The sequence below is a fragment of the Mytilus californianus genome, unplaced genomic scaffold, assembly GCF_021869535.1.
Source record: "Mytilus californianus isolate M0D057914Y unplaced genomic scaffold, xbMytCali1.0.p SCAF_1, whole genome shotgun sequence".
NCBI classification, from domain to species: domain Eukaryota; kingdom Metazoa; phylum Mollusca; class Bivalvia; order Mytilida; family Mytilidae; genus Mytilus; species Mytilus californianus.
Window position 1 is genome coordinate 91839253 of NW_026262581.1, and position 27494 is coordinate 91866746.

Here is a 27494-nt window from a genome sequence, read left to right on the forward strand (position 1 = left end):
AATACATACGTTCTTTTTATTTGAATATAACTATACACAATAATTCAAACTATATTAACTACATAATAAGATAATTCAAATGATCTCTCAATTGAATAAGAAGAAAAAAACAGCAGATCCTTTGAATATTGTTCATATTGTTCGTTCGTAGGAGTATTTTACAATGATAAATGGGTGTGTTAGAAAAGAAATAGCCTATCAGAAAATTTCTTCCCAAGCTTTCAAATTACAATATAATATATTGAAAAGGTGTGATCATCGTTTGATTGACAGTATTGGTATTGATGAATCCTACACAATTTCAATGCCATAAAATGTCAGTTCGATCGTAAAGAGGCATAGAAGAAACTATAAACGAGTAGTGTGACTTTCTAGGAATAAGCCATACCTGATCATGTAAGCGAACGAAAATTAACATAGAAGCGAGAACGAAAAGTAGAAAGAACAGTTGCACTATATTGTTTTATAGTTTTGTGACATTTTTAGGATTTCATTTTCATTTAAAGATATGAATTCTGGATATAAATTGACTATCAAAAGACTATGTTTCCTTCTTTCGAGTTTCGTAATACTGACAATTCAAACAACTGAAGCACTGGAATCTCTGCAAAATGAACAGAAGTCACATGCAGCCTTAGAAGAAAGCAGAGACAAGCGAAATGCCGAAATAGATTTATCGCCAGAAGATAGTGTACGCACAAAACGATATATTCCTTACGAAGAACTTCAAAAACGACTAAGACATTTCATAGGAAAACGGGTAGACGATTACCGAACAGCAAGTGATATTTTACCTTCAGCAGAAAAAAGAATGAGATATTTTGTTGGTAAAAGAGCGGATGGAGATCAAACAGATGTATTGGATAACAACGACGAAATTGCAAAAAGGATGAGATATTTTGTTGGCAAAAGGTCACGTCTCCGTTATTTTGTAGGAAAAAGAGATGGTGATGAAACTGGTCCTTTTCAAGATGAAGATTTGGAGAAAAGAATGCGTTATTTCGTAGGGAAAAGGAGGTACTTTTTAGGAAAACGAAGATATTTTCTTGGCAAAAGAGATGATATAGAGGAAAATGATCAAGTTGAAAAACGATCTCGACTTCGATATTTTGTAGGAAAACGACCATCAGATGACTTTATAAATGGTAATGCATTCCACAAACGAATGAGATATTTTGTTGGAAAACGAGACCAAGATAAAGAACAAAATAATGATGTGGAAAAACGAATGCGATACTTTGTTGGGAAAAGAGACAATTCTGAAGACAGTGAGCAATACGAAAAAAGACACATGCGATACTTTGTAGGATGAAATCTTTTGGACATATAAGGAATATTTCCTTTCAAACAAAACTGTAAGTGGAAGATTTCCTTTGAAATGAAGCAAATAATTTAAACAATGCTGAATATATTTTTTTGTTTTTTCATTATATGTTACATTTATTTTCATACACCTTTTTAAAAGGTCAGAATAAAAGGTTGCGTCTGAAAAAAAGAGGAATTCTCACGTTCTATCTTTGAAACTGTGAAGTTTATGGATAGTGTAAAACAATCTTTTTAAAAGTGCCCTATCAGAATTTAACCAAACACTGGCATGGTATAGAAAACTGAATTATTAAAGAGCTTGATAGAACAATAAAGTATTGTCTTTCCTGTTGATAAATAATTGCTGTTCAGTTGATTTCTGATGTACTTCAAAGATGGAAAAATATTGTCTATGTGAAATGATTTGATTTTTTTATTCCACTGAATAAGGTCATGATTTCATTTTCTCAACAAATTAGTCATTTACAGCAATCTACAGACAGTACTTTAATAATTGATTATTTGCAATGTAACAGCTCAAATGTATTATTTTGCAAAAAACGAATAAAGGTATACTTTTTCAGTTTCGTTTTTTTCTGACTACATAGATTTGAAGAAGACAATATTGTGAAGGTATCTTTATAAAAGATTTATAAAATCAATCAAAGCCATATCAGTTTTACATTTTTTCAATTTTAACTTTCAGAATTCATGTTATAAAGAATACAAACTAAGTAAAAATAAGCTTCTCAACGGCTACAAACCTTATTTCAGGATAGGAATTTCGAATACAAATTTTGTTTTTATAAATGACAAATAACAATTTTTAATTCATAATGACGATTTTATACTTAAATTGTCACTTAAATCTAAAATATTGACTTATTCAAAATCGATTGAGTAAATATTTTTGTGAAAATGAAAATGAAAAATATAAATGAACATCTGAAAAATGTATCGTTGCTAGTTCTAAACAAGTAGTGTTTGTCACGTTATCTGTAGAGCAAAAAGTCGCATAAACAAGTAGAACAAAAGAGGTGTTAGGAACGTAAACAAAGACAAGCACTGTACAACCAATGAGTTCTTCCAGACAAGCAAAATTAAATGCCATTTACCTTTATATTTATATAGTTCCTAACATTTTTACTTACTTATTCATCACTTGAGTTTCAAATGTTTTGGTTAAGAGCGTTCCTGATGAAGGTAAATCCAGAAGAAAAAGAACGCTTCGGGCGCACGAAATTTAGAAAATGTTATTTTCATTGATTGAAATATTGAAGAAATATTTTAAGTTTCCCAGTTTTCCTTACTGAAAGATTATTGGGAACACTAAATATATTAAAAAATGGAAAAACAATAACTGGGTATGGTAATTCTTAGGAAGGAAATTCATTAATACAATAATACGTTTGATATAAAGCATGCTCACTGATAATGGTTTGGGAGCCCAGAAATCCACCTGTAGAGTGTAATTTATCATTTTTAATATTAGTTTTCATTTTTTTTTTGGTGAAAACACTTGATGACATTTTCCTATAACTATAACAGATTTTAACTAATATTTATTAAGTAGCCCATGATTTGTGTATAGTTGACGTTCTTGACAATTTAAATCAGATTTTGTTGTTTTTTATGTTTTTTTTTCTTTGATTGGTTCTTTCACAATAGTCTTATTCACATTTTTTACTCAGGGCGATGAAGAGCTTGACACCTGTAGATTGTTGGACGTCATATGTTGAACACTATATGGCATTTGTTGGTGTTTTTGTGTCGATAAGTTGCTGTCCCATTGCAATTGACGTATACTCTCATCGACTTTTCGTCATATTCATATAGCCTTTTGTGATTATTTATTTTTAACATGCATTATGTATCAATAAAAAGTTAATATTTTTCTTCGACATTATATTTCCTATCCTACGTCAGTATATTTTACAAGGAGTTTTCTCGTACGCACATCATGAACTTTTTTTTCTAATGAAAGTTAGTGACCTAGAATCACTTGGTCTAACAAATACCTGTAAAATATCATTAGAATTAGGTCCGAAAGAACGTCATTATAAACTTTCATCGCCTTGATTACACAGTGCAGTATCACATGTCGCTATCGGTGTCGGCAAATAGAAGTATTTATGTTCCATATTTTGTTTGTCATTAAGGTTAAATTTCGTGTGTCCGACGTACATGTCTGGAGTAACCCTCAGGAACTCTAAAATGTAAAACAAATGGAAAGCCAATGATGTTAATATACTTGAAGATTCATATAGCAAAACGGGAAGAAAAAGTATAGTCAGAACCATCTAAGGTTTGCCTGAGGTAGTTGGAACCGTATGATTTTTAATACTTTCTAAATTTATCAACGGAAAATTTAAGAAATGTATGCTGTAAATCATATTCGAAAAAAATGCCTATTGCACTTATGTTCTTAGACTTGTGTAAATATGTATGCATTAATATAATATTCTAACGAAACAAGAATTCTTTTATTTTCTTTCATCATGTTATTTTTATCATTTTGGTAATCGCCAAACATTTCAATTGTACTCTTTACTGTAATGACTGGATTATTTCATCATCAGAACATGACAGGTGTCGCTAATGGAAAAAGAACTGTCTACACTTCCGGAGCACATGCGTTTTACCCCGGTCTTTGGTTCTTCGACTAATAGTGTTTTACATTGTATCATAGGTCAAATTTATTTGTTCAGTGTATGTTCAATGGTTTTAATATGTCCTTTGATTGAGTTAAGCTATTTCAGTTGATATTTTATAGTGTGTCTTTCTATGTTGTGATGTTACACTATTGTTTCAGAAAAAGGGTGAAGGTTTGGTACCATTAAAACGTTTAAACCCGCTGCATTTGTTTGCACCTGTCCTAAGTCAGGAATCTGATGTTCAGTAGTTGTCGTTTGTTGATGTGGTTCATAAGTGTTTCTCGTTTCTCGTTTTTTATATAGATTAGACCGTTTGTTTTCCCGTTTGAATGGATTTAAACTAGTAATTTTTGGGGCCCTTTATGGCTTACTGTTCGGTGTGAGCCAAGGCTCCGTGTTGAAGACCGTACTGTGACCTATAATGGTTTACTTTTATAAATTTTGACTTGGATGGAGATTTGTCTCATTGGCACTCATACCACATCTTCTTATATCTATTTGATTGATCCCTTGTTATTTTCCTGATAATCTCGTTTATTTTTAGATATATAGTACTATGACAACTTTAAATTGAAAATAATCTTGGCGATTATGTTACAGCCAGTTTTCAAGTTCCAATGATGTGGACGAATAAAACTAGTGTCAATGAATTGTGAGGTAGTGTCATACGTCAATGAAACAGTTATCCAACAACAGAAAATATCAAAACAAATCGAGAGGTCAACATTAAAATAAGAATCTTATATAGTACATCGAGCTCTAAAAATGTTCCGAATGTAAAAAAAAACCATTTATGAATTAACATAATAGCACAGCACTGCCATCAACAAATTCACAAAAGCAAAAAAAAAAAAAAAAAAAACAACAAGAAAGAAAAAGAAAAGAAAAGAGGAAAACATAAGATGCGACTAAAAACAACCACTGTCGATGGTCATGACGAAAAACATGAACATGTGACTTAAGAAAGGCAGATGACTATGTGGCGGGGTTAACTATAACAATAAGAAGATGTGGTATGATTGCCAATGAGACAACTCTCCACCAGAGACCAATGACATAGACGTTAACAACTATAGGTCACCGTACGGCCTTCAACAAGTTTGTTAACATTCATCCCATCTTTAAATCGCGACGGACTAGTGGAAAAAAAGGTACCCAGAAGAAATAACAATAACAATCATATCCGAAAATAACACAAACTCAAGTTACTTAACCTGCTGATATGAAATCATGCCGTCCAACATATACACGTTTAATGTATTAACTCCTCAAAAAGTTTGTAACCTTGACCTATTGTACAAATTTTTTAATTGTTCTTGGAATTTGAACAACCAAAAAAGAAAAAAAATTGGGGGTATTAAATCAGTCCGTTCATCCCTTTTTCTTCTTGCATCAATTCCTTTTTCATTTTTTGAAATTGTGCTTTACAGAGTCTGAAGCTATATGCAATATTTAAAATAACAATATGTTTCCTATTAATATTTTGATTATTTTATAGAATTTCTTGTGTTATTTTATTTTATTTTGTTCATTTATCATCTATCCTTCTTTTTGTAGCCTTTTATGTCATTTTGTTTTTAGGGTTTTGGTTTCTTTGCAATTTTTGCATACAATGTTTATAAGCAAAATAGTTTACATTTTTTAATCGGGTACATGAAATTTTGGACAAATTTAATAACATGCTATAGATATGTAAATCGGAAGTAAGGTATTGGAATTTACAATTGGAAAGGAGTCCAGATTATAAATGGACAATATTGAAATAGGACTTGTCCATCTGTTTCAATTTTTGAATTTATGTTTTAGTTCTTATTATATTCTTGTAGTTAAGATTTGAATTTATATGCAACTTCATATTTTCTGAAGTCGTACTTGATATTGTTGGTTTTTATTTGAATTCAAATACCTGCGTTTTTGGGATTGCGACCCCGCACATGTCGATAAAGGACCAAAAGGGGTCAAACAATCTTTTTACCTGTATTGATGAACAGTTTTTATCATTATTTAATGCATATTTTCCTTCTACTGTTGATAAAAAAAAATCTATGATGGGTTTTGTAATCACTTCAAAATAGAAATTCAGTTCAAAAGTTTCATTTTAAATCATTTTAGTCTGATTTTGGTGCAGTTTTAAATAGAAAATTATAAATTTGTAAATGAAAACTTAAGGCCTCAACCATAATCGGTCGTGTATAGTTTTAATAATGAATATATTAGCACTCATGACTTTTGAACGTAATTATAAAATACCACTCAACTGTGAAGTAAACACACTTGGCAGAACGTAAAGTAACATTCTGGTAATATCTTCACCACAGACGGCAACCAAACAAAGTATAACCATACTAAATAATGCTTTCAACAAATAAAGTATCACCCAAAATGATTATAGACCGACGCTGAGCTGATTTCCACATAGTTTGACCAAAACGTCCATAAACTGTCATTTGGTCTGATTTTGAAGTGACATATGCATTTTTCTTTTCCCATACTATACTGTATAAAAGTAAGATGTTGTGTTATTGCCAATGATATTCATAGGAGACCAAATGACGTAGATGTAAGCATCGAAAGGTCATCGTACGGCCTTCAATTATGACTTGTCAAAGTGTTCAAACAAAACAAGCGAAGTCACTTTTACCTTTTAAGGAGATATTATGTATTAACCCATATTGATGATTCGGTGTTTGTTTCAAACGGAACAAAAATAACTGCCAAGTATCTAAATGCAACAGCTCTACTAAAAAAAAACCAATATTGTTTGAATGTCTTTTCAATTATCCATTGGGTCTCTGTTTAAAATCATCCTCGGTCCACTGACCCGGTGCAATACACGATATACATGTAACAGTGCAGAGAAGCACAATCTTTTGTTATGAAAATATTGTTTCAATGCACAATAGAAAATGCATATAAAGGAATGTTGTAATTACATTTCAAACTGCTAAAGAGCGACACGATAAAATCCTCTAAAACACAAAACACAATGATTCTGCAACAAACGTATAGTTATAGCAATTATCAAAAGTTCATTTCATCTAAAAAAAGAAAAAAAAAAAGGATTTGGAGTCTAAGGATATCTTTTATATTCATACGCTTTATAAATGATATACAACCATTAAAAGCTTGGTGCAAGACTTCTTTTTTACTATCCTGCAATGAAACTTTATAACTTTATAATTTGATTCGTCCGAAGTACTTTCTGGATTTATCTTATATGACAGGAACGCTGAAACCCCAAAAATATAAATACTTGAGAATATGTTATGATGTATAGGCGCTTAAAGAGAATAACCAAATCAACCTACAGGCAACTTTGCCAGAGTGAGTTGGGACCTTAATTTCTTTACATTTAAAAAAATACCAACGGACAATTTAAGAAAGATGTATTAGAGATCGTGTCAGTACCGAAGCACTGACTACTTATCTGGTGAAACTATCGGGATCTAGCAGTCCAATTTTAGTGGTATCAACCCAGTGCCAGAAAATGAACACGACACTTAATGAATTTGATGCGTCCGGGGCGCTTTTCTAGATTTACCTTTATCAGGAACGATCAAATCCATAAAATTGGAAACCAATGATCCAGGCTAAGTCATACTTTCACAATAAATCCCTATATTGATGTTAGATTTTAGATGTTTTAAGTAATTTATGATTTACTGTTGTTTTGTAGATATGAAAATATTAAGTTCATTAAAACATAAAACGTCACTTCAAATATGGTACAATTATTGTATTTTGATTGGGCAATTGTGTAACTTGTTATTTACTTTTGAAAAAAAAACTGATACTCATCTTGATTTCAGTTAAGTTAATAACACAAGACATTTATCGAATCAAAAGACAATAATTGTTTTAATAATAATACAATGTCAACACTCACATTTTTGTTTATTTATCCTTTGTCTGTCTTGTTTCGTTTTTTTCAATATTATGTTTCGTTCGTAGAGTAGGTAATGTATTCAAAACAGGGAAAATATTTGGTCGTAGCTTCCTGTGTATTAATCTCGATTTTTGAATATGGTTTCTTTTCATTTGAAACCTTTGATGTCTCGCGTAAAATAAACAATATACATTAATTTTATCAATAGGGGAATTCCCTTATTAAAAAATATCAAAGTTTTTTTTTCAAAATGCGCGATATATATATAAATGTTTATTCAAAATCTGCTTTATGTAATATATTATTAGATACAATATTTAATTGAACAAACTCTGATGTTGAACTAAATGATAAATGATCATTCCATAAGAAGTATCAAACGGTGCATCACATAAATATTGGGGTGAAGTGGAATATAATAATATGGTGTGTTACATGTAATTCATGACACAAAATCCCAACACACACGTGACAAAACAAAAAAACAAACTAAAAGCGCTGTGTTTATCTCAAAGTCACAGTGAGACACAGAGCAAAACTTCCAACGACAATAGAAGTGCACCGGTTTGTTATTTTCAGAAATCATTAAAACAAACCAATAACTATAAAGTTTGAATAAGAGAGTTATGCGCAAGTGGTTGAATTTCATTGGTATACTTTTATGTATTGAAAAAAATTCTGTCGTATTCATGGAAATATCTATCAAATTGTTACTGTATCGCTAAAACGCACATTTTTAAAGACTACAATAAATTAAGTTACACCTATATTCAACGAAATACTACTTTTATATGGAAAATCGGTTTGATGTGTTAGTGCCGTCTAGTTTTCTATTATAGTATTTGTTGAAGAGAGCATTTTTCATGTTGTTTGTTTTTATGCCCCACCTAGGTGCATTATGTTTTTCGGTCTGTGCGTCCGTTCGTCCGTCCGTCTGTCCCGCATCAGGTTAAAGTTTTTGGTCAAGGTAGTTTTTGATGAAGTTGAAGTCCAATCAACTTGAAACTTAGTATACATGTTCCCTATGACACTTGTATGTATGTGGTGAGACTATAATAAACTATTGAACTTGAACCATGATCTTTCTAATTTTAAAGCCAAATTTGAGTTTTGACCCCAATTTCACGGTCCACTGAACATAGAAAATTATAGTGAGAGTGGGGCATCCGTGTACTATGGACACATTCTTGTTTCGTTCTGTTGTCATGTGTTGTGTGTTTTATTGTTTGTTTGTCATTTGTTCTCTATAATGTTAACGTTCAGATTTTTTTCTTTGTTTCAATTTAAAACGTTTATTTAGAAGTCCAACTCCCCTTACTGAGCTGAAAAAGGAACAATTCATACTTGTTCTAAAATACAAAGTAGCCAAACGCTTTCGAGCATACGGGTGATTTCATGTAAACGACATATACATGTTACACTTACGAAAACCGCATACAATGGTTACTGAAATGAAATTCAATTGATATCCAAGAAAAAATAACCTTTTTTATAGTTTGTTCTTCTAGAAAGAAACACAAATAACAATATATTTGAAATCTAGCAAAGAATCGAAGTACAATGAAAAACAAAAAATTTCGTATTTCATCATGCAAAATAAAAAAATTGCACGACATTACAAATAAGACTAGTATACTATACTTTGAAACGAATATTGTCCAAAAAAGAAACAAGAAACCATACAAAAATACTTTGTTCAATAAAAAATGTATATTCTAATATGCCATTGCTTTATGTGTCTTCCTCAGACAAAGATCAACATGTCCAAGTAAACTACAGTTTTTATATAAAAGGAAAAGAGATTGGAATTCTACTTATACACTCAGACAGAACACTCAACAACACAAATGTCAACAAATCATGTTTCTTTCGACACCATTAACGCTGTAAATATTTTTGTGTTGCACAATGTCCTTAATTGATTGATATTGAACATATATCTAGGATGTATCAGATTTTCTGATGTTCTTTTCGTGTAAGAATTAATATGCTATGCGATTTCGTCTGTTATTATTGAAAGCTTTGACAAATGGAAGCTTTTTCATAGATTTTATACAAGATGAGGCTGACACGACCTACGTCGTATCTGTTATGTATCATTGTCAGAATATGGGCGCCCTTTTCACAACAAATTCTATGAATACTAGATTGTCTTCTATTTCAATGACGTTTTCTCTCTTTTTTTTTTCTTTTATTAAGTTTTTCCACATTTTTAATTAATATTTGTAGCATCAAACCACTTTTGTTCATATTCTCTCTATTAATTAATATTACAATGTATCAAATGTATTACATTATTTCTAATTAAAGAACCTTTGTGAGCACGCTAACATACATGTACCCACGCCCCCACATTGTCACTTGGCAAACATAATCTAACCAGACTCCTAAGTTATCCTTAAAATTTCTTGTGGATATGCACATCTACATACTATGTCCTTATTATCTACAAAGTTTCATGAAATTCTGTTGCATGATTTCAGAGGAGTTGAAATGACAAACTGTTGCAGTAATATATTTAGGCCAAATTTGTAAGTTCAAAGGTGCATAATTCAAAAAAAAAAGAATCATAATTTCCTGTCAATATGCACATCGTTATAGTGTGTCCTTATTATTTATAAAGTTTCATGAAATTCTGCTCTGTGGTTTCAGAGGAGTTGCGATGACAAACTGTTACAGCAGTATATTAAGGCCAAATTTCTAAGTTCAAAGGGGCATAACTCCTAGAAAAAAACCACATGATTGAGTAAAACAATAGTTAAACAATGTCGTCTTAAAAAACTCTAGCAGTAACTGAGAAAAATCACCTAACCTGCTAAGCAATTTTACCGTCCTACCCTCTATTATATCGGTGTATGTGGTGTGGAGTCGGTTTCATACAGAGATGTCATGAACACAACAGAAAGACACGATGTTGTGCAATGCCAATAAAAACATTTCCAGAGAATATGAATGCATCGTGATAAAAAAAATAATAGAAACATTTAAATTTTGCTTTAAACTACGAATTAGCGAATTGACGTTCTTCAAAAAATATACCAAACGCAATGGTTGAACACAAATAGTACAAATATAACCATTATTCATAAACCTATTAAGCTAACGACCACATTTTAAAAGTAAAATCACAAAAATACTGAACTCCGAGGAAAATTCAAAAAGGAAAGCCCCCAATCAAATGGCAAAATAAAAAAACAAACACATCAAACGAATGGATAACAACTGTCATATTCCTGACTTGGCACAGGATAACTCCTAAACTTGTTGGCTTTAAAAATAATATTACAGTAAAACTGTTCATCTGATCAAAGCGACAAGAATTACTCAAATCGGTACTTCCATTCATGTAGTACCATTTATTTTAAGTAACAAAATGATAAACACAATGACAATACGAAAGGCAATTAAAGAAAATTTAGTTGATTCAATCATTCATTTTAAAATAAGGAAATTTGGTATGATTGCTTGTGAGACAACTACCATCCAGGGTTCAAATGAAGTGGATATAAGCAATTACTGGCCATCGTACGGCCTTCAACAAAAAGAAAAACCCATACCGTATAGTCGGCTATAAAAGACCCCGACGTGAAACAATTCAAACGCAAACGAAATAAGCTAACGGCCTAATTTATAGCAAAACAATATACGACAAACAAATATGACCGACATTGTTGGCTTTAGTATACTCACACTGTTCATAATGCTGTTATATGAAGATTGATAAAATATTATAACAGATTAAGTCCTTTGAACTTGCTTCCAGAAACTGCATGTATTCCTTCATAAGTTTAATTAAATAAAATTAAATAACGTTTTATCTTTCGAAAGTTCTGTGAAAATGGCGTATGTTGTATGTATATCACAACTTGCACAGACTATGGTCTATTCAGAACTTGTTAAACGATGCAAGAGCTTGTGTATGGTTACCTTGTGTTAGAAGTTGTTGTCTTGATACAAATTGCCCAAGATTTTATATTCATTTTCAACATAATATCAAATGAAATTAGTACACATTATATGTGACAAGACAGTTTCAATTATTCAGGCGTCTTCAACTGGGACAGCATGGCATCTACTTGTAAAATCTCTACCGGTTTCGTTTTTCGTCGACGTCATGTGAATGTTCTTCTGAATAAGAAGATGACAGTTTGTGATATCTTATATTCCATTTATGCTTTTCAACGCAGTATATTATTTGGCCTTTTAACTTTTTTGATTCGAGCATCACTGATGAGTCTTTTGTAGACGAAACGAGCGTCTGGCGTAAAAAAAATATATGCCTGGTATCTTTGACAAGTTATTTTTTAGTATCCGGATTCCTGTTCCGTATTCATCTTGCTGATTATCATATTCAAGTTTCGCTAATTCTCACCAGTATGATTTTTACATCGGATGCACGTGAGGGCATTCCGGTGTATTGCTGTCGCCTAGATTTCCATTACGTAACTTTCGTGTTGGGATTGTAAACGATCTATAAACAGTAAAAATACGCGGACACTATCGAGTGCAAAATAACATTCCTTATCGCTTGTTATAAATTCATTTTTTCAATGGATACTCCTACAAATATATTTTAAGAACATAAATTAATAATATGAAAAGGTTTTGTCATTAGAAAATATATATATAAGTAAAAAAAATTAATATCTATGCACACGTACAGAAAAAGTGTGTTAACGCATGCGGAAGAATATCTCAAGAACGTTTGCATTCTCCCATGCAGAGTTATCGATCTTTGCTCTCTCTCAAGGACCGATAACTCTGCATGGGAGATTGAACGTTTGGCGGGAAAATATGAATGCCTACTCAAATCCAATCTATTAGAAAAATCGAATTATTACAGAAGAGTGCCCACCATACACTTGCACTGCACTATTACTTATAGTAGAATAGAATGATATACAAATGGATGAAAATTATATATACATATGTAACTGTAATATACAAATATGAAAATAATATATATCAGCAAACCAGAATATACTGATTTGTATCACTACAATATAATAGTTATTACGATGAGGTTGAACTCCCTGACATTTATTCATTATCCACGCACGAACTTATCTCAGAAAAAAAATTATATCTGTACATTAACCTCACCTTCAGGTATAGAGATGTGATTTTTTTCTGAGACAACGGTGCTTGTTACCATCCACAAGAACTTGCAGTCATCCGATTTTCAGTACTTCAGTACTTTGATTATTAAACTACAGCACGTTGCTTACATTTGTCTCGTATTAATTGCCACTAAATTTGTTTGGAACGTTGACTCAGCAATTTACATTACATAGTTAGATGAACAGATGGCGTTTCAAAGTTTGAAAATTTACCTATCTCGATTGTACAAATATTGTAATCCAGTGGTGGGCGGTGTGATATAATCTATAAATATATATATATACAAGTCTGAATTGAAAACAACGTTCAAACCTATGATTGCGTTGGATAAAAACCGTAATTTTTATACGTGTGCATGCAAAACAAATTTCTTGTTAGAGGGGTCTAAATACAGCACAAACAACATTTTCCAAAAGACCAAAAAAGTGAAAAAATATATTTTAACAAAACGCATTTGACTAACAGGTCGAACAACAAATGTTCTTAAACCCTGCTGACTGCCATTGGCGATTGCCAAATAAACGGATCACCGATGTAATACTTGGATCTTAATTATGAATTTAATACTAAACAGAAAACAATAAACTTGCGGGAAGATGGTATACCGCAAACAAAAGGTGCAAAGGTTTTTGTACACCATATCCGGATTTCGACAATTAATGTCTCTTCAGTGATGTTAGGAATCGAAACGGTATATATATACATATATAGCTCGAATGATTCAGCGTCCTGTTACAGTCAGTATACTTCAGAGATTAATGGAGTGATCGGAATATAACGACTGGATTATTTGGGTTAATATATATAAGACTAATCTGAAAAAATCCGACCAATCTTTCTCGATTCATTCGGTAACTACTTGTCGAGTGATAAATGATATTTTGAAGTACCCAATAATTCTTTGTATATGATTTGAATTGCAAAAAAATATATGCATGTTTCTTGTCTAATATTTAGTAACTGACGCGGTAGCAATTAGGTTTTGATTGAATGTTTATATAGAAATCCTGTTGAAAGTGCAGTGTTAACATTATCAGCTATCATGCACGTACTATGCCATTTCAAAAGAAAAGTTGCATAACACATTTATTACTATATATATTTCATTATTAATTTATCGGTTTATATCAACATGTTTCGGTTACAAAGCCAGTAACTACAATATGTATTTTAGTGTTACATGTATGACGATATTCAACGATGATTGAATAATTTATGATTTTTAGACCTGATTTCTTCAGCTCTCAATTAGAAACTACGAGCATTTATTAATCTGTTTATTCTTTATCCATTTTATGTTATAATCCTATTTTTTGCCTTAAACCCTCTTATGGGTGTAATGTGTGCTTAATAACCAATACATTTTTATTAGTAAACATTACAAATTCTGAATTGGATTTTATTATTGGTCTTAATTTTAAAATTTCGATTAAGGCTGATCGAAAAGTTTATAAACTATGTACCTTTATGAGATTTGAACATTGATAAACTAACAAATTTTCAAGTCAAAAGTTAAGTTAATTCATTATGTGGATGTTTTTTGTTTTACTAGTAATTTGTTGACCTGGTTTAATTGAATCTGTTACAAACGGTGGGGAACCAAGTTCTTCTTCGTGTGATTACTGTTTTGTTTATTGGAGACCTTTACATCGTGTAGAACGCCACATGCGGGGGTGTTGGCTATGTTTGACACGGGGTGGCGGTTTCGTAGCGGAGAAAAAGCGATCAAGGTAAGTAAAAGTATCAAAATTTCTTTTTTGAGAATTTTAGCACCAATTAATGTATTGCACGGAAGGAACCGAACCATAATCTATTTCCAGCAAGCAGAAACACTTCTCCTTAGTTTTCCGTGTTGCAGATTTTGAGAATTCAAATGCAAGTTTCAGGATAAAAAACTACTGTTGGCGAATTTTTTCATGTATGATTTATGTAGAAATGAATTCCTATCGTAGAATTTAACCAAATGCCAGCTTCTTTGTCAAATTTATTTGTTTTAAAGTTAATTTTGCATCGAAATGTAATGTGTCTCTCGGGGTATCAGATTTTGCGTCTCAAGGGGTAGAGGCATTTATTAAAACAAGAATAAATTTGTCTTTAATTCGGCCTTTATCTGATAGTTTGTAATTAAAGCACACCTACTCTGTTATACTGACTCATTACAAACATTTCATTTTGCCCGTATTTTAGGTTTTTTAAATGATGTGCTTTTTAATTTTAGAAATAGTGAAAAAGACTCAAAGTATTTTGTGTTATACCTAAACATGGTGTGTTTTCCTTTTCAGTTACTATCATGGTGGTCAGGAAGAAGTCACGGCAATGGCTCAATGCACCCAACCATGAAGCAAAATTACAGAGAAGACCTCTGTATTAAACTTGCCGAAGTCACCATCAGAAGTTTAAGCTATTTAATAAATTTTTTGGATAATATTTGCGTTCAATATACACTTACCCCATATCTTTACATATTCTTAAGGATTAACTATATTATACTTAGTTTTGTTTTTCTCCATTTAAGTAAAAGCGCCCATTGAAGCTATACATAAGAAAGTGTTAACGAAAGAAGTCTGGGTAAAATTAAAAAATAACTATACGGTATGGGTTTTCTCATTGATGAAGGCCGTACGGCTGCCTATAATTGCTTACATCCACTTCATTTGAACTTTGGTGGATAGTTGTCTCACTGGCAATCATACCACATCTCCTTATATTTATATTCACTAATATGTAACAAAACTGATATAACTTCAATGCGAATATAGCCTTTAAATCTGAAGATATGAAAGTAACCAGACTCACAAATACGATCATTGAAAGATGGATGGGAGTAAAATTTTAATATTGGTCAAAAGATTATTTTTCATAGAGTGTCACTGAACCAACACCCTCTGTGAGCTCTAGACGACAAAACGTGCAAGTCAATGTGTGCAATTAAATGCCCTTTTTAAGATTTTTGAATTAAAACAGGATTTATAAAAATGCACGATCATCATACCTGGAATTCTGTTGGCCCATATGTTCAAGTGAACAAGAAATTTTACAATACCTAAATCACTGTTGGTTTATGTTGATCCTCACTGTGAAGCAGCTATAAATGAGTCATTGTTCCAAATTTGTTTCATTAATATATCTTGATCAATATTTTTAGATCGAGAGGAAAGTAGAAATGAAAAATTAAGCAGAGTTGATAAATAAACTTTTTCAATGGAAGTTCATAACTAATGACAAGGATAAAAGAACAAACGATACACTAACAGTCAAATACACATGTATCAGAACGGCAGAAGTTCAATGAAGATAAGAACGGCAGAAGTTCAATGAAGATAACTCGTTTAAATGTAGAAAAAAAAAAAAGAAGAAAGAATTAATATTTTTCATCTGCGACTGGACTCATTTAAAGCTAATGTTTTAGATGAGTCCAGCCGCAGATACAAAATGGAAAATGTTCTTAACTGGTAATTATATTCATATTTGACTTTCTGGTCGATTCTTAAACTTAAAATGAAATAAATGATAATCAAATGTTATTATCTATTTTTATTTCAGAAATGTATCTTTATTTGTTATTTTGACTTACACTCATGACAACGTCTTCAGAAATGGTCGGTAGAGATCTTGACTTTACATGATACCAGATTTTTTTTTTTTCATTTTGAAATCATTTCCATTTTTATGTGGCAAAATTTCAATCGCACCTGTATATGGAGTATATTTCATAGTTAATAATAAATTTCATATTAAGTTTTTAATCAGGATTTCTTTGTCAAAAGATAGCTGCATACAAGACAATATCTGAACTAAAGGCTCGTAATTGTAAAAAGTAGAAGTAAGTCATCTCTCTTCGAAAGGTCATGTCTTACAAAATGAATTTGATTGATCCAGCGTATGGTCTATCCGTGTCGCATATATGACCACAAATATCTTCTATTTGTCGTAGCCAAAATCCAGATCTATTCTCCTCGTTCATGGATTGTCATCAATATACGATTTATCAAATGCTTTTTATTTGACATGAGCAACACTAAGGATGCTAACGTACCGAGGAATAGGAGGCTGTAGTATTACCCTGTTCCGATGAGTTCGTAGTGCTCATTAATTATTTACTAATCTGTATATTGTTTATGAGAACATTTTTTTTGTTTTTTATATTATGTTGAACATCCTGTTGTCCGTCTTTGATCTATATTTTTTTTTAACTATCTACCTTATTATTTTGAATGAAATGCCTAAAGTTCAATCCTCCACGAGAACACAACTTTAGACGTTTTTGCTTTTCTTTTAAACCACTTTTGTTGATATTGATGTCTAGATAAAAATTGAAACTATAGTTAAATGCCAATGAGACAAGTTCAGCAAATTATATATATATATATATATATATATATATATATATTGTTTTATAGAAAAGACCGAAGACAAGGACTTAAACAAGTACAAGACCCGATACTGTATTGTAAGCTATAAAAAGGTCCAGAATAACAAATGAAACACTTCAAGAGAAAACTAATTGAAGCAAATCAATAACATTAAACGAAAATCAATTATGAAGGATGGCAACCAAAGACAACCACAATGTGAATGCACTATAAGATCATAGCTTGAAATACGTTTTTGTATAAGATTGCATGGCGTTCACAACTTTTATTTTTGATCCTTTATTGAAGTGAATCCATTTAAGCAATCTATTTGATTTAGGCAATGGACAAGATCTTGTTTTTGCACCTTCTCTGATGTTGCTGTATAATATAATTTTTATAATATAGTGGTCGATATTAAGAGTGCAACATTATGTAACAGCAGAATAAGGACCATGAGATTGCTTTCAGGAACATAAAACTCTTTGATACGATATTGTTTCACTTGTTCCTGTGTCATTTATAATTCAGAAATTATAGCAATAAAGTTTTTAAATGAATTGCTTTTAACGTATCACTGAATATTCAAAATACTAGGATTGAGTGCCAAAACACCCCGGAATAATCGGACCATTTGTGCAGTCAGGAGCCTCGTTTGACTATTTTTGTACCTGTTGTATGAAAGCGTCTTTTACTAATGACATAATCGACAAAAATCCTATTTTAATTGTTTGTTGCTTGTCTAATGTACGGAGGTAGATATTTCGTGCATATTAAGGACGAGAGCAAATTACAATGTAACAATTTATACAATAGGTACTTCGGCAAGGTAGGTCAAAGGGTCGGAAATTTGGAATGCCACAGTGAGAGGAAATTAATGTGTGTTCGATTGCCTTGTAACAGACTATCCTCGGCATTCTGTCTAAACGAAATATAGGATTTATCGTTCCAATTCCGAACGTGGCTGTGTATTTATGAATCCAACATAGCCTATCGGACGCCCCACTTTGAGAAGAGTTTTACTGCCGTGCAGGAGAAGTCCAGGGAAGACCATATTTATATATATATATATCAGTCAACCCTTAGTCTCTTAGTATAGTTTAATGGTAACTTTATATGTATATGTGTTTTAAATAAGATATGCTACGGCTGTATACGGATTTCAAAGAGTATGGGATGTCCACGCTTGGGGCAGTCATGATCTTGATAACAGGTGTAGGTACTACAGCTTATGATCGGTGTGAACATTTTTAGCAACAGTCAGGACAAAAGCAAGCAATTAAAGTGATGTTCTTTTAAAATTTATATATTGTTTTCTTTTTTCTTTCACATTTGACGAGATTACTTTCTCCGCTTGATACAATACCTCAGTGTTATCAACTAATCTTATCTGTTGTCGCTGAAATTTGAAACACACTGAATGATTTTTACTCTGTATTATAAAACCGATTTGAGATAACATTGCTTATTCTTCTTTATATCATTTATACTTCTATTTGTCTTAGTGAATTTCAGTTGTAAATTTTCATTCTCGTACATGTATACGGATAAGTATATAAACGTTTGAGAAACTTCTTCACTCCATTTGCGTTAATTTGAACATCACATATTTAAAATAATTTGCAATGTCAAAATTTAATGTAAAAAGCTATATTTGGAGTATTTTCAGGAAGGAATAGAAAATAGAGCAAATGACGGCCATCGATCTGGTCTGTATCATAGTGATAAATCGCTCGACTCATTTTTAGTGTTTATCTATGAAACCCACCTTGCGTTTGCAAAGATGGTTCGATTTCTGTATAAGTGGCCAACCGGAAAATGCTCAACTATGTCGAAAGCGGATCTTCCTTCCGAACCAGATTATTGCAAGTGGTGGTCAGTTTTGCTAATTTGCAGATAAAAGAAACCGAAGATCATGTAGATATATATGCAAATTAAGACAAGGCGACCTAGTAGCAAAGGTCTGTCTTAGAGATTTCCCGAAAGGCCAAAGGTAAACGTCATAGATTTTCAAAATAAATAAATCTTTAGAAGTGAATATTAACAAAATATTAAATTTTGTTTTCAGAAAAAAATCACAAAAAATCGTATTAAGTCGAATGAAATGGTTGATTTTTTATTTGAATGAGTGGCGAGTTGGTTTTTTTTTACTGATCCTGCACATTTAGTATTCCGTATCAACTTAACAAATAATACATGATGGTCTTGAATTATTAATTTTAGGTTCTGACGTTGTTTATCATCTTAATTACGTTTTATAGTGTTGTTTTTATTTGTTTTTGTATATTTTAAACCTTTACTGTTTAGTTCATTTTTGGTAATACACTTTCGGAGTGGCTCGGTATTTATGCCTGTACTAAGTCAGGAATATGACAGTTGTTTTCCATTCGTTTGATGTGTTTGAGGTTTTGATTTTGCCATAAACAATGATAAAGGACTTTCCGTTTTGAATTTTCCTTTGAGTTCGGTATTTTTGTTATTTTACTTTTTCATAAACTTTTCAGAACAATATTGATCCAAGTCTTTGATTAAGAAAAAAATATCCTTTAAATTAAAACTATATTAATGATTTTTTCTGTCCCTTCAGGTCATTTTTAACCCGAAGACATTCCTGTTCTCATGAAGACGTTTATCACCACAGCTTTTGATTGGTCGACCGTTTCGAAGCGTTCTAAAGTTCTATCCAGCTCCTTCGTTTCTTAAATGTCAATAATACATTTTTGATAGTACAGCATTACATGTTGCATATTGTTATCGACCTCATCCTCAGTAAATTCGTTTCTCATGGTTTATTAGGAACTGAGAGGAAAAAGTTCATGGGATAGCTTTTTATGCATCGTGCAAATATCCCAATTGTAACATTTGATAAAGCGATAAAAAATTATGTAAAAAGACTTGCATAAGCTTATTTTTGTGTTTCAGACTTAACCCATTTTTCCTTGCATTATTTCGTTTTTTCTATAACATGAGAATCATCCAATGTTATATCTATTTTGGGGTTTGCAGGGATTAAACACATAGTTAATTGCATATTTGTTTTCGGTTCAATGAGTAAGATTATCATGAAAAATCGGTTGGTCTGCGCTCCATCTATGCAATCAAATCTTACTTTTAAGGCATAGATGCATAACAATTTCAGCGCTTTCCAAAATTTAAGATATAGTTCTGTTGCAGATGCGTGTATGACGGAAAAGTGGGCAAATAGGAATTTAAAACCACGACTTCCTACTTAGTTTGCTCGTATAATATTTTTACTTTTTGCAATAATTTTATTCATCATCATAGCATTTTCCCTTAGACCAAAAAAACCTACCAGTATACGATTTCTAAAGAGTCACTTTGCCTCTGTTATAACACAAATCCTCTTGAATAGCCACCTGATCTCTCATTTAGACCCCTTCAAAATTCTCTCTACTTTAAACACAATCGAAAAATCTACAGACTCCATCGCATGTAAAACGCGATGCTCTGCAAATAGGATTTGTGTAAAGATACAGATCTTAGAATGTGATATATGAGCAAGATGAAATAAACCCGTATAGACAAATATTTAGGCTCAACAAATGACCTTCTTCAGTGTCAATGTTTTTTTAATCAAATACAATACAATAGTTCTTTGCGGGTAAACTTAGAACACTCGTAAATGTAACTTGTAAACAGGTTCATTTAATCTGAAATCTTGCACCTCACAACACAAAATAAAACTCAAAATACTAGGGTGACGTGGCTGCGTACTTATACATCCATAAATGCCAAAAGGTTCACGTAAACATAAATAAAATGATTAATGAACACATCTATAAACGAAAACTCTGCTAGTTTTTTTTCTATATAAACACACAGAAGATTAACAATGTTTGCCAAAAAACTATTGTTTGTACTTGTATTCATCATTTATAATCATACAATGAATGTACCAACACCAGATTTCTGCTGACATCTTCTATATATGATTAAAGTGCCATGACTTTTGCAAACCTAATTAGTTATCTTCAGTGTTTTTATCTATCTTTCTCTTGTACTAGCCGTGACAGCTTGTATCTATAAAAGGGAGGCAAAAGATACTAAAGGGACATTCAAACTAATTAGTCGAAAACAAACTGAAAATGCCATGGCAAAAAAACTAAAAACGATCAAATGACAAACAATGGTATACAAAACACAACATAGAAAACCAGACTGAGCAACACGAACCCACCAAAAAACGGGGGTGCTCTAAGGTGCTCCGGAATGGTAAGCAGATCCTAGTCCACATGTGGCACCCGTCGTGCTGCTCATGTAAGTACAAACCCGGTGATAAGTCTTGTTCGGTAGATATTCAAGGAAAGGGTAACCGGACCACAGATATTCCATAAGGGGACGCCCATTTGATTTTCTTGGGGGGGGGATGGGGGAAGAGGTTTTTTAAAATTAATTACTTTGCCTGGTAAGAACTGAATATAAATGACAAGACATGACATGACAAGCACAAGACTATATAGATTTAATATTCTGCAACATAAAATGCAGAATAGTTGAAGATACGGATGTGAAAAAAAGCAAGCGAAATAAATTTTCGCACGTTAAAGCAATAATTAATTGCTTCAATAATCAATGAGGGAAAAATACTCCTTAGCGAATTTCAAATGGTCGTCTTCTAACGGTCAACCAACACCTGATGGCGTCCGTAAAATTTTCGAAGGGATGATTTCAACTTCATGTATTGTATACTAGTATATATATATATATTCTTTTAATGCAGGCGCTGCTGGAATATTGCTACATAGAAATGGAAAATTGGGAATTGGGAAGCTGAAATCATCTATTTTGTCGAAAAGTTTTGTTCTCAACAGACCCTCAATGTCAATTTCTAAATGCAAGTCAATATATTGATTGATTGTTGGTTGATTAACGTCTAGTGGCAAATACTTCATGCATGTTCAGGATGATATATGAGACAAACTTAACTGTATCTGTTGTATCCTTTATTTCAAGTTCAGAACGATATATGAGGCAAACTTAACTGTTTCTGTTGTATCCTTTATTTCAAGTTCGTTGGGATATATGCGTTCAACATAGTCACCAAACTTTATATCATGTAGTGAGAGGACATCATTTATATAAAGGTACAGATTTTAGATTATACAAATGCTTGTAGTTTGTTTTTAATTTGCATAACGTTCAAGAGTTTTATGAATATCAACATACTAGATTAATAAGACTCCATTTTACATTATTCTGATAGAGGATTACTGTTATACGCAAATTTTATTGATATTTTATTTGACTACTTTCAGACACGGCTTCCTCCGCCTCATTTTTAGACTTATACCTCGAATTTGACATACACAGTCATCTCAGTACCAGAATCTACGACAAACGAGACGATTTTAATTTTAAAATTATCAATTTTCCCCACCTTAGTGGCAATATATCAACTTCACCTGCATATGGGATATACATTTCCCAACTTATTCGGTATGCAAGAGCTTGCAGCTCCTACTCAGACTTTGTAAAACGTCACCAGTGTCTGAGCAAAAAGTTGATGAACCAGGGGTATGTCAAAGAACGTCTCGTCCTTTTTCTAAAAAAGTTCATAGGAAGGTACCAAGACCTTGTTGATAAATATTCCGTATCAACTTCACAAGTAACACATGATGATCTTGAAGTATAGATTCTGCGTACTGACGCTGTTTATCATCTTAATAACGAGTTAAAGTGTTCTTTTATTTGTCTTTATTAATATTACTTTTACTGTTTGGTCTGTTTTTGGTGATATACATTTGACGTGGCTCTGTACTTATGCATCCCGTCATTGTGTTGTTTGTATTATTTTTCATTTTTACTTGTGTGCTTTGTCCGTGTGACTTTTTTTGTTTCTTTGATACATATGACGTTTCTCTGTACTTTAAACATCCCGCCATTGTGATATTGTTCTATTATAGTTTTTGCATACTTTGAACGACACAATTATTTTATATCTCTACCTGTGTGACGTTTACATTCTGACGTCAAACACGCGATTCTACGCCAGAGTTAATGTTAAAATTACGATTCGGTCCCAGTGCTTAAAACCCCTCGATCCTTTATGGGTTGATTTGGCATACATAAATCAAATACAAAAATAAGTAAGCAATGAACGAGGTTGTTAAATGTGATAGATCTATATGCTTTTTTGTGTTCTTTGTTAAATATTTGTTTGTTTTTGTTGTGATTAGGATTGTGACACGGTGTTGACTGCTGTACCCCTATGTTGACATTTTTACCTATTATGTCTGTCTGTTTTATTCACGCATCGTTGTCAATATAATGGAATATGATGCGACTGTCATACAAGTGAGAGGTTTAGCGCTATAAAACCAGGTTCAATCCACCATTTTCTACATAAGAAAATGCCTGTACCAAGTCAGGAATATGACAGTTGTTGTCCATTCGTTTGATGTGTTTGTGCTTTTGATTTTACCACGTGATTAGGGACTTTCCGTTTTGAATTTTCCTCGGAGTTCAGTATTTTTGTGATTTAACTTTTTTGAATAATTTTAGTTTTGATGTTCTGCACTTTTTAGACGTATGCATACTACTATTTTTACGAGATGTGATAAATTGAAACCGTTATTATTTTTTTTTGGTTAATTTTGTCAGATGTATTCAAGGCTGACTAAAAAAAATTGACGCTGTTAACGACAAATACTTAAGAGTTTAGTCCAACTTAGAGTTATAACAATAGTGCTTAGAAACAGGAGACGTTATCACGCCAAAGGGACATATTATTAGTATGTCGATGATTGCAAAAATATATTTATATAATCAATTCCCTTCATCATTTTAAACAGTTCAATCTTGTTTTGCATTTATTAATTAATTGTTGTTCTTCATTTATTCTTTGAGGCTACGTTGTACCATCGGAACATACGTACATCGGGAATAATCTATAATTCGGAAGTTGCATCCGCGCACACAGTTCTGTGGTGTGTTGAGAGGTCACGGATCAGTTGTCATTGTAATTTCATTCTCTTGCGTAATTGTAGTCCTGTTATTTCTATTTAATTTTCTTGACAACCATTACAGGAAATTACGTAGATTAAATTAAAGTTTCAGACGCAATTAAAGCTGTTTATTATTTTCAAAAATTGTCCGTTTTTAATTGTGATATCTGATCCTTCTATAATTTACATATTTTCACAAAAGTAAGAAAGAAATACAAATACCTTTTACCAGTAAAAACATTTGTTCGGTTCAATAAAACCTAACTTGAATTGATCAAATCATATAAATATATTTTAGGAGTATTTGCATGCATGCTAACAATATGTTCCGCATTCATTGGTGCGTTCACGTCTTGGTGAGTTAATTACTTTCCGGAAATCGAGAAATTTTATTTGAATTTCATTTGTGCGTTGCACATAAAGATGAACTCATGAGATCAATTAGAACTGTTTATCGAACAGGTTTAATTTTATGCGTCCAGTTACTTGCATTTTTTATTTAAACTAAAATGTCAACCCATCATAATAAAAACTTGTGTTTTATTTTGATTTTCATTACAATATTTCTTTATTATGGAAGGTATGAATAAAATCGGCAGACACAATTTGTTAAGTTTGATAGTACAAATGTTAAACCTCGGTTACTAAAACCGAACCTGCTTGAAAAATTGAATTTCGAGATATGTATTTTGGTTATTAGACTGACCAAATCGGGAGCTTTGTCGTCATAACTATCCATTAAAAGAAAAGGATGTTAAAAAAACAAGTTCGTACACAAACAGTATATATTAAAAAAAAACAATTAAAACACAAGAAGGTTGAAAAAAGAAACAAACTGTAAGGCAGTCTGCATAAACATTGGATGTTATAAGGACAAAAACAACATTTGGATTGGAAAAAAAGTATATTACACATATAAAATTAGAAAGCATCTTTCTTTATTCTACAAAATAGAAATGCCAACAACCCATCCTCTATGCCCTACATACTTAAAAAATGAAAGTGATTATTACGTATACGTCTAAAGGAGCTCTAACCTTCAATTTATCTTTAAACAACTGATTAAAAATATGGTGACATTTTTTATACTAAATGAGGAGACGTGTCTTTTCAGCTACCCGATTTGATGAATCAATGTGTGTTCATGATGAAGGTAAATTCCGAAAAGTGCTTTGGACGCACATAATTTGTCTTACTATTCATGATTTACACTGTCGATACTGTTGCTGGTTGACTTCTAGTCTATGCTTCGCTACTGACATGACTTACACTGTGTCGATACTGTTGTTGGTTGACTGCTAGTCTATGCTTCGCTACTGACATGATTTACACTGTGTCGATACTGTTGTTGGTTGACTGCTAGTCTATGCTTCGATACGGGCATGATTTATAACATACCCTTCTTAAGCTGGCCGTTGTTAAATAAAGAAATATTTTCAGGTGAAGTTGGACTTGAATGGAGTTTGGCTAGTCTTTTTAGATACCTGTTGGTCAAAGCTCCTCCCGCATTAGTGTTAGTTTCGACATATTGCCCATTTGTTTTGTTTGTAGATGTTTAAAGCAGTTTCTAATGTGGTATTATAAAGTTTATATAATATTAGATCGATAAGAATGAGATAAAATACCCCGGAAACAAGTTTAGCTACATCATATTTTGTGTCAGTACTATGGCCAGATATCTAGATATACGAAGATGTGGTATGAGTGCCAATGAGACAACCCTCCATCCAAGTCACAATCTGCAAAAGTAAACCATTATAGGTAGCCGACAATAATAAAATGTGTTATTTGCTTTTTTTAAATATTTTAATTATATTGTTTCAACTTTAACATTTAATGTTGTTTCTTAGAAATCATTATTATATTGTACTATATAAAAGACTGAATAAAATCTATTCAGAATCACTGCAAATAGATATGAATAAAAGGATATTAATAGTTATATCATTAAACACTTTTTTCACATTTTGGACACAGGTTGGAATCTTACAAGTACCGCGATAGTATTCCCCTGATAGTTTTGATATTTTAATTAAACTCTTTAAACTTAAACTCACTTTTTGTTTCCATTACATTTAAAATTACCATGGTTTTGGTCAAATCTGCAGCTTATTTAATGGAAATTCTATAAAAAACTTGAGATGACAAAACAGTATTTTTAATATCAGCTTTAATTTCTAAAATGAAAATTTAATTTATTTTATATGTCGATGAAGAAAAAACTATGAAATGCACTCTCAATTTGAAGTATTTTTTTATTGAAAGATACTGAATTTCAGATATCGACATTTATAAAACGTCATTGTTGTGTGTTTGGATAATTATAGAAAAAGAAATAAAAAATATTTGATTTAAAATGAAACCTTTGTCGTCATAGTATTGCATACTGTGGGGGTATTTACTGAGCCTAACCATTTAAATGTTAATGTCAGAATAATATTTTGTATTTGATAAACAATGAACTTTTAAAAACACATATCACTCTAGGTTTGAGATAACATTTAAAGAATGACGTCATAATAAAAAAAAAGTAGTTAACCTTTACCTTTAAGGAGATAATTGAAACCTGTGAGAAAATATGTTGTCCAAATCTTGTTCATGAGAAAATATGTTGTCCAAATCTTGTTAAATGAGTCATTGTTAATTTGAATAATTAAGCGATATTATGTAAATAATGTTTAGGAAACTAGTAGATTCCTGAAAAATTTCAGATATTAAGATTATTTTCCGAATTTCAACGAGGAATATTTATTGATTAACTGGTTACGTATGATTCGGATATCCATGCGCGCAACGCCGAGTTTTTTCGAATATTGTAATAAACCAGATTTGAGTGTATCCAGTTTCAAGGGAGATTGGTACATTAAGGAAGTAAAAAGGTTCATAAGCGGAGAGAAATTTGAGTAAAAACAGTAATTATTACTTATTTCATTATTGATTTATTTATGTGCAGCAAACATAATTAAGAGTTATTTATCTAAGATATCAATTAATTTGATCTAGATTTTATGTTTGAAGTTTTCTTTGAAACAATATGCTCTCTTGAATGCAATGTCATGCCTTAAAACGAACTTCTTGAATTGAAATTTCATGCCTTAAAATGAACTTCGTGAATTAGCTTATATTTTTAAGTACTGGTCTATTTCATTTTTAGTTTCGTTAGTGAAACCATCATTCTAAAAGACTGATCATCCATGACATAATATACTTT

At 31.7% G+C, this 27494-nt stretch overlaps 1 protein-coding gene across 1 annotated transcript; it reads left to right on the forward strand.

Moving 5' to 3' along the window:
• Positions 1-321: 321 nt before the first annotated feature.
• LOC127726086 (protein PRQFV-amide-like) lies at positions 322-3200 on the forward strand. Its single transcript, XM_052233424.1, has one exon. It carries the CDS (start codon positions 509-511, stop codon positions 1310-1312), a length of 804 nt encoding a protein of 267 aa, XP_052089384.1. The 5' UTR covers positions 322-508; the 3' UTR covers positions 1313-3200.
• The last annotated feature ends 24294 nt before the right edge of the window (positions 3201-27494 follow it).

Bases quoted from the DNA above. Each gene is read 5' to 3' on its own strand.
- LOC127726086 (XM_052233424.1), top strand. From the start codon at position 509: ATGAATTCTGGATATAAATTGACTATCAAAAGACTATGTTTCCTTCTT.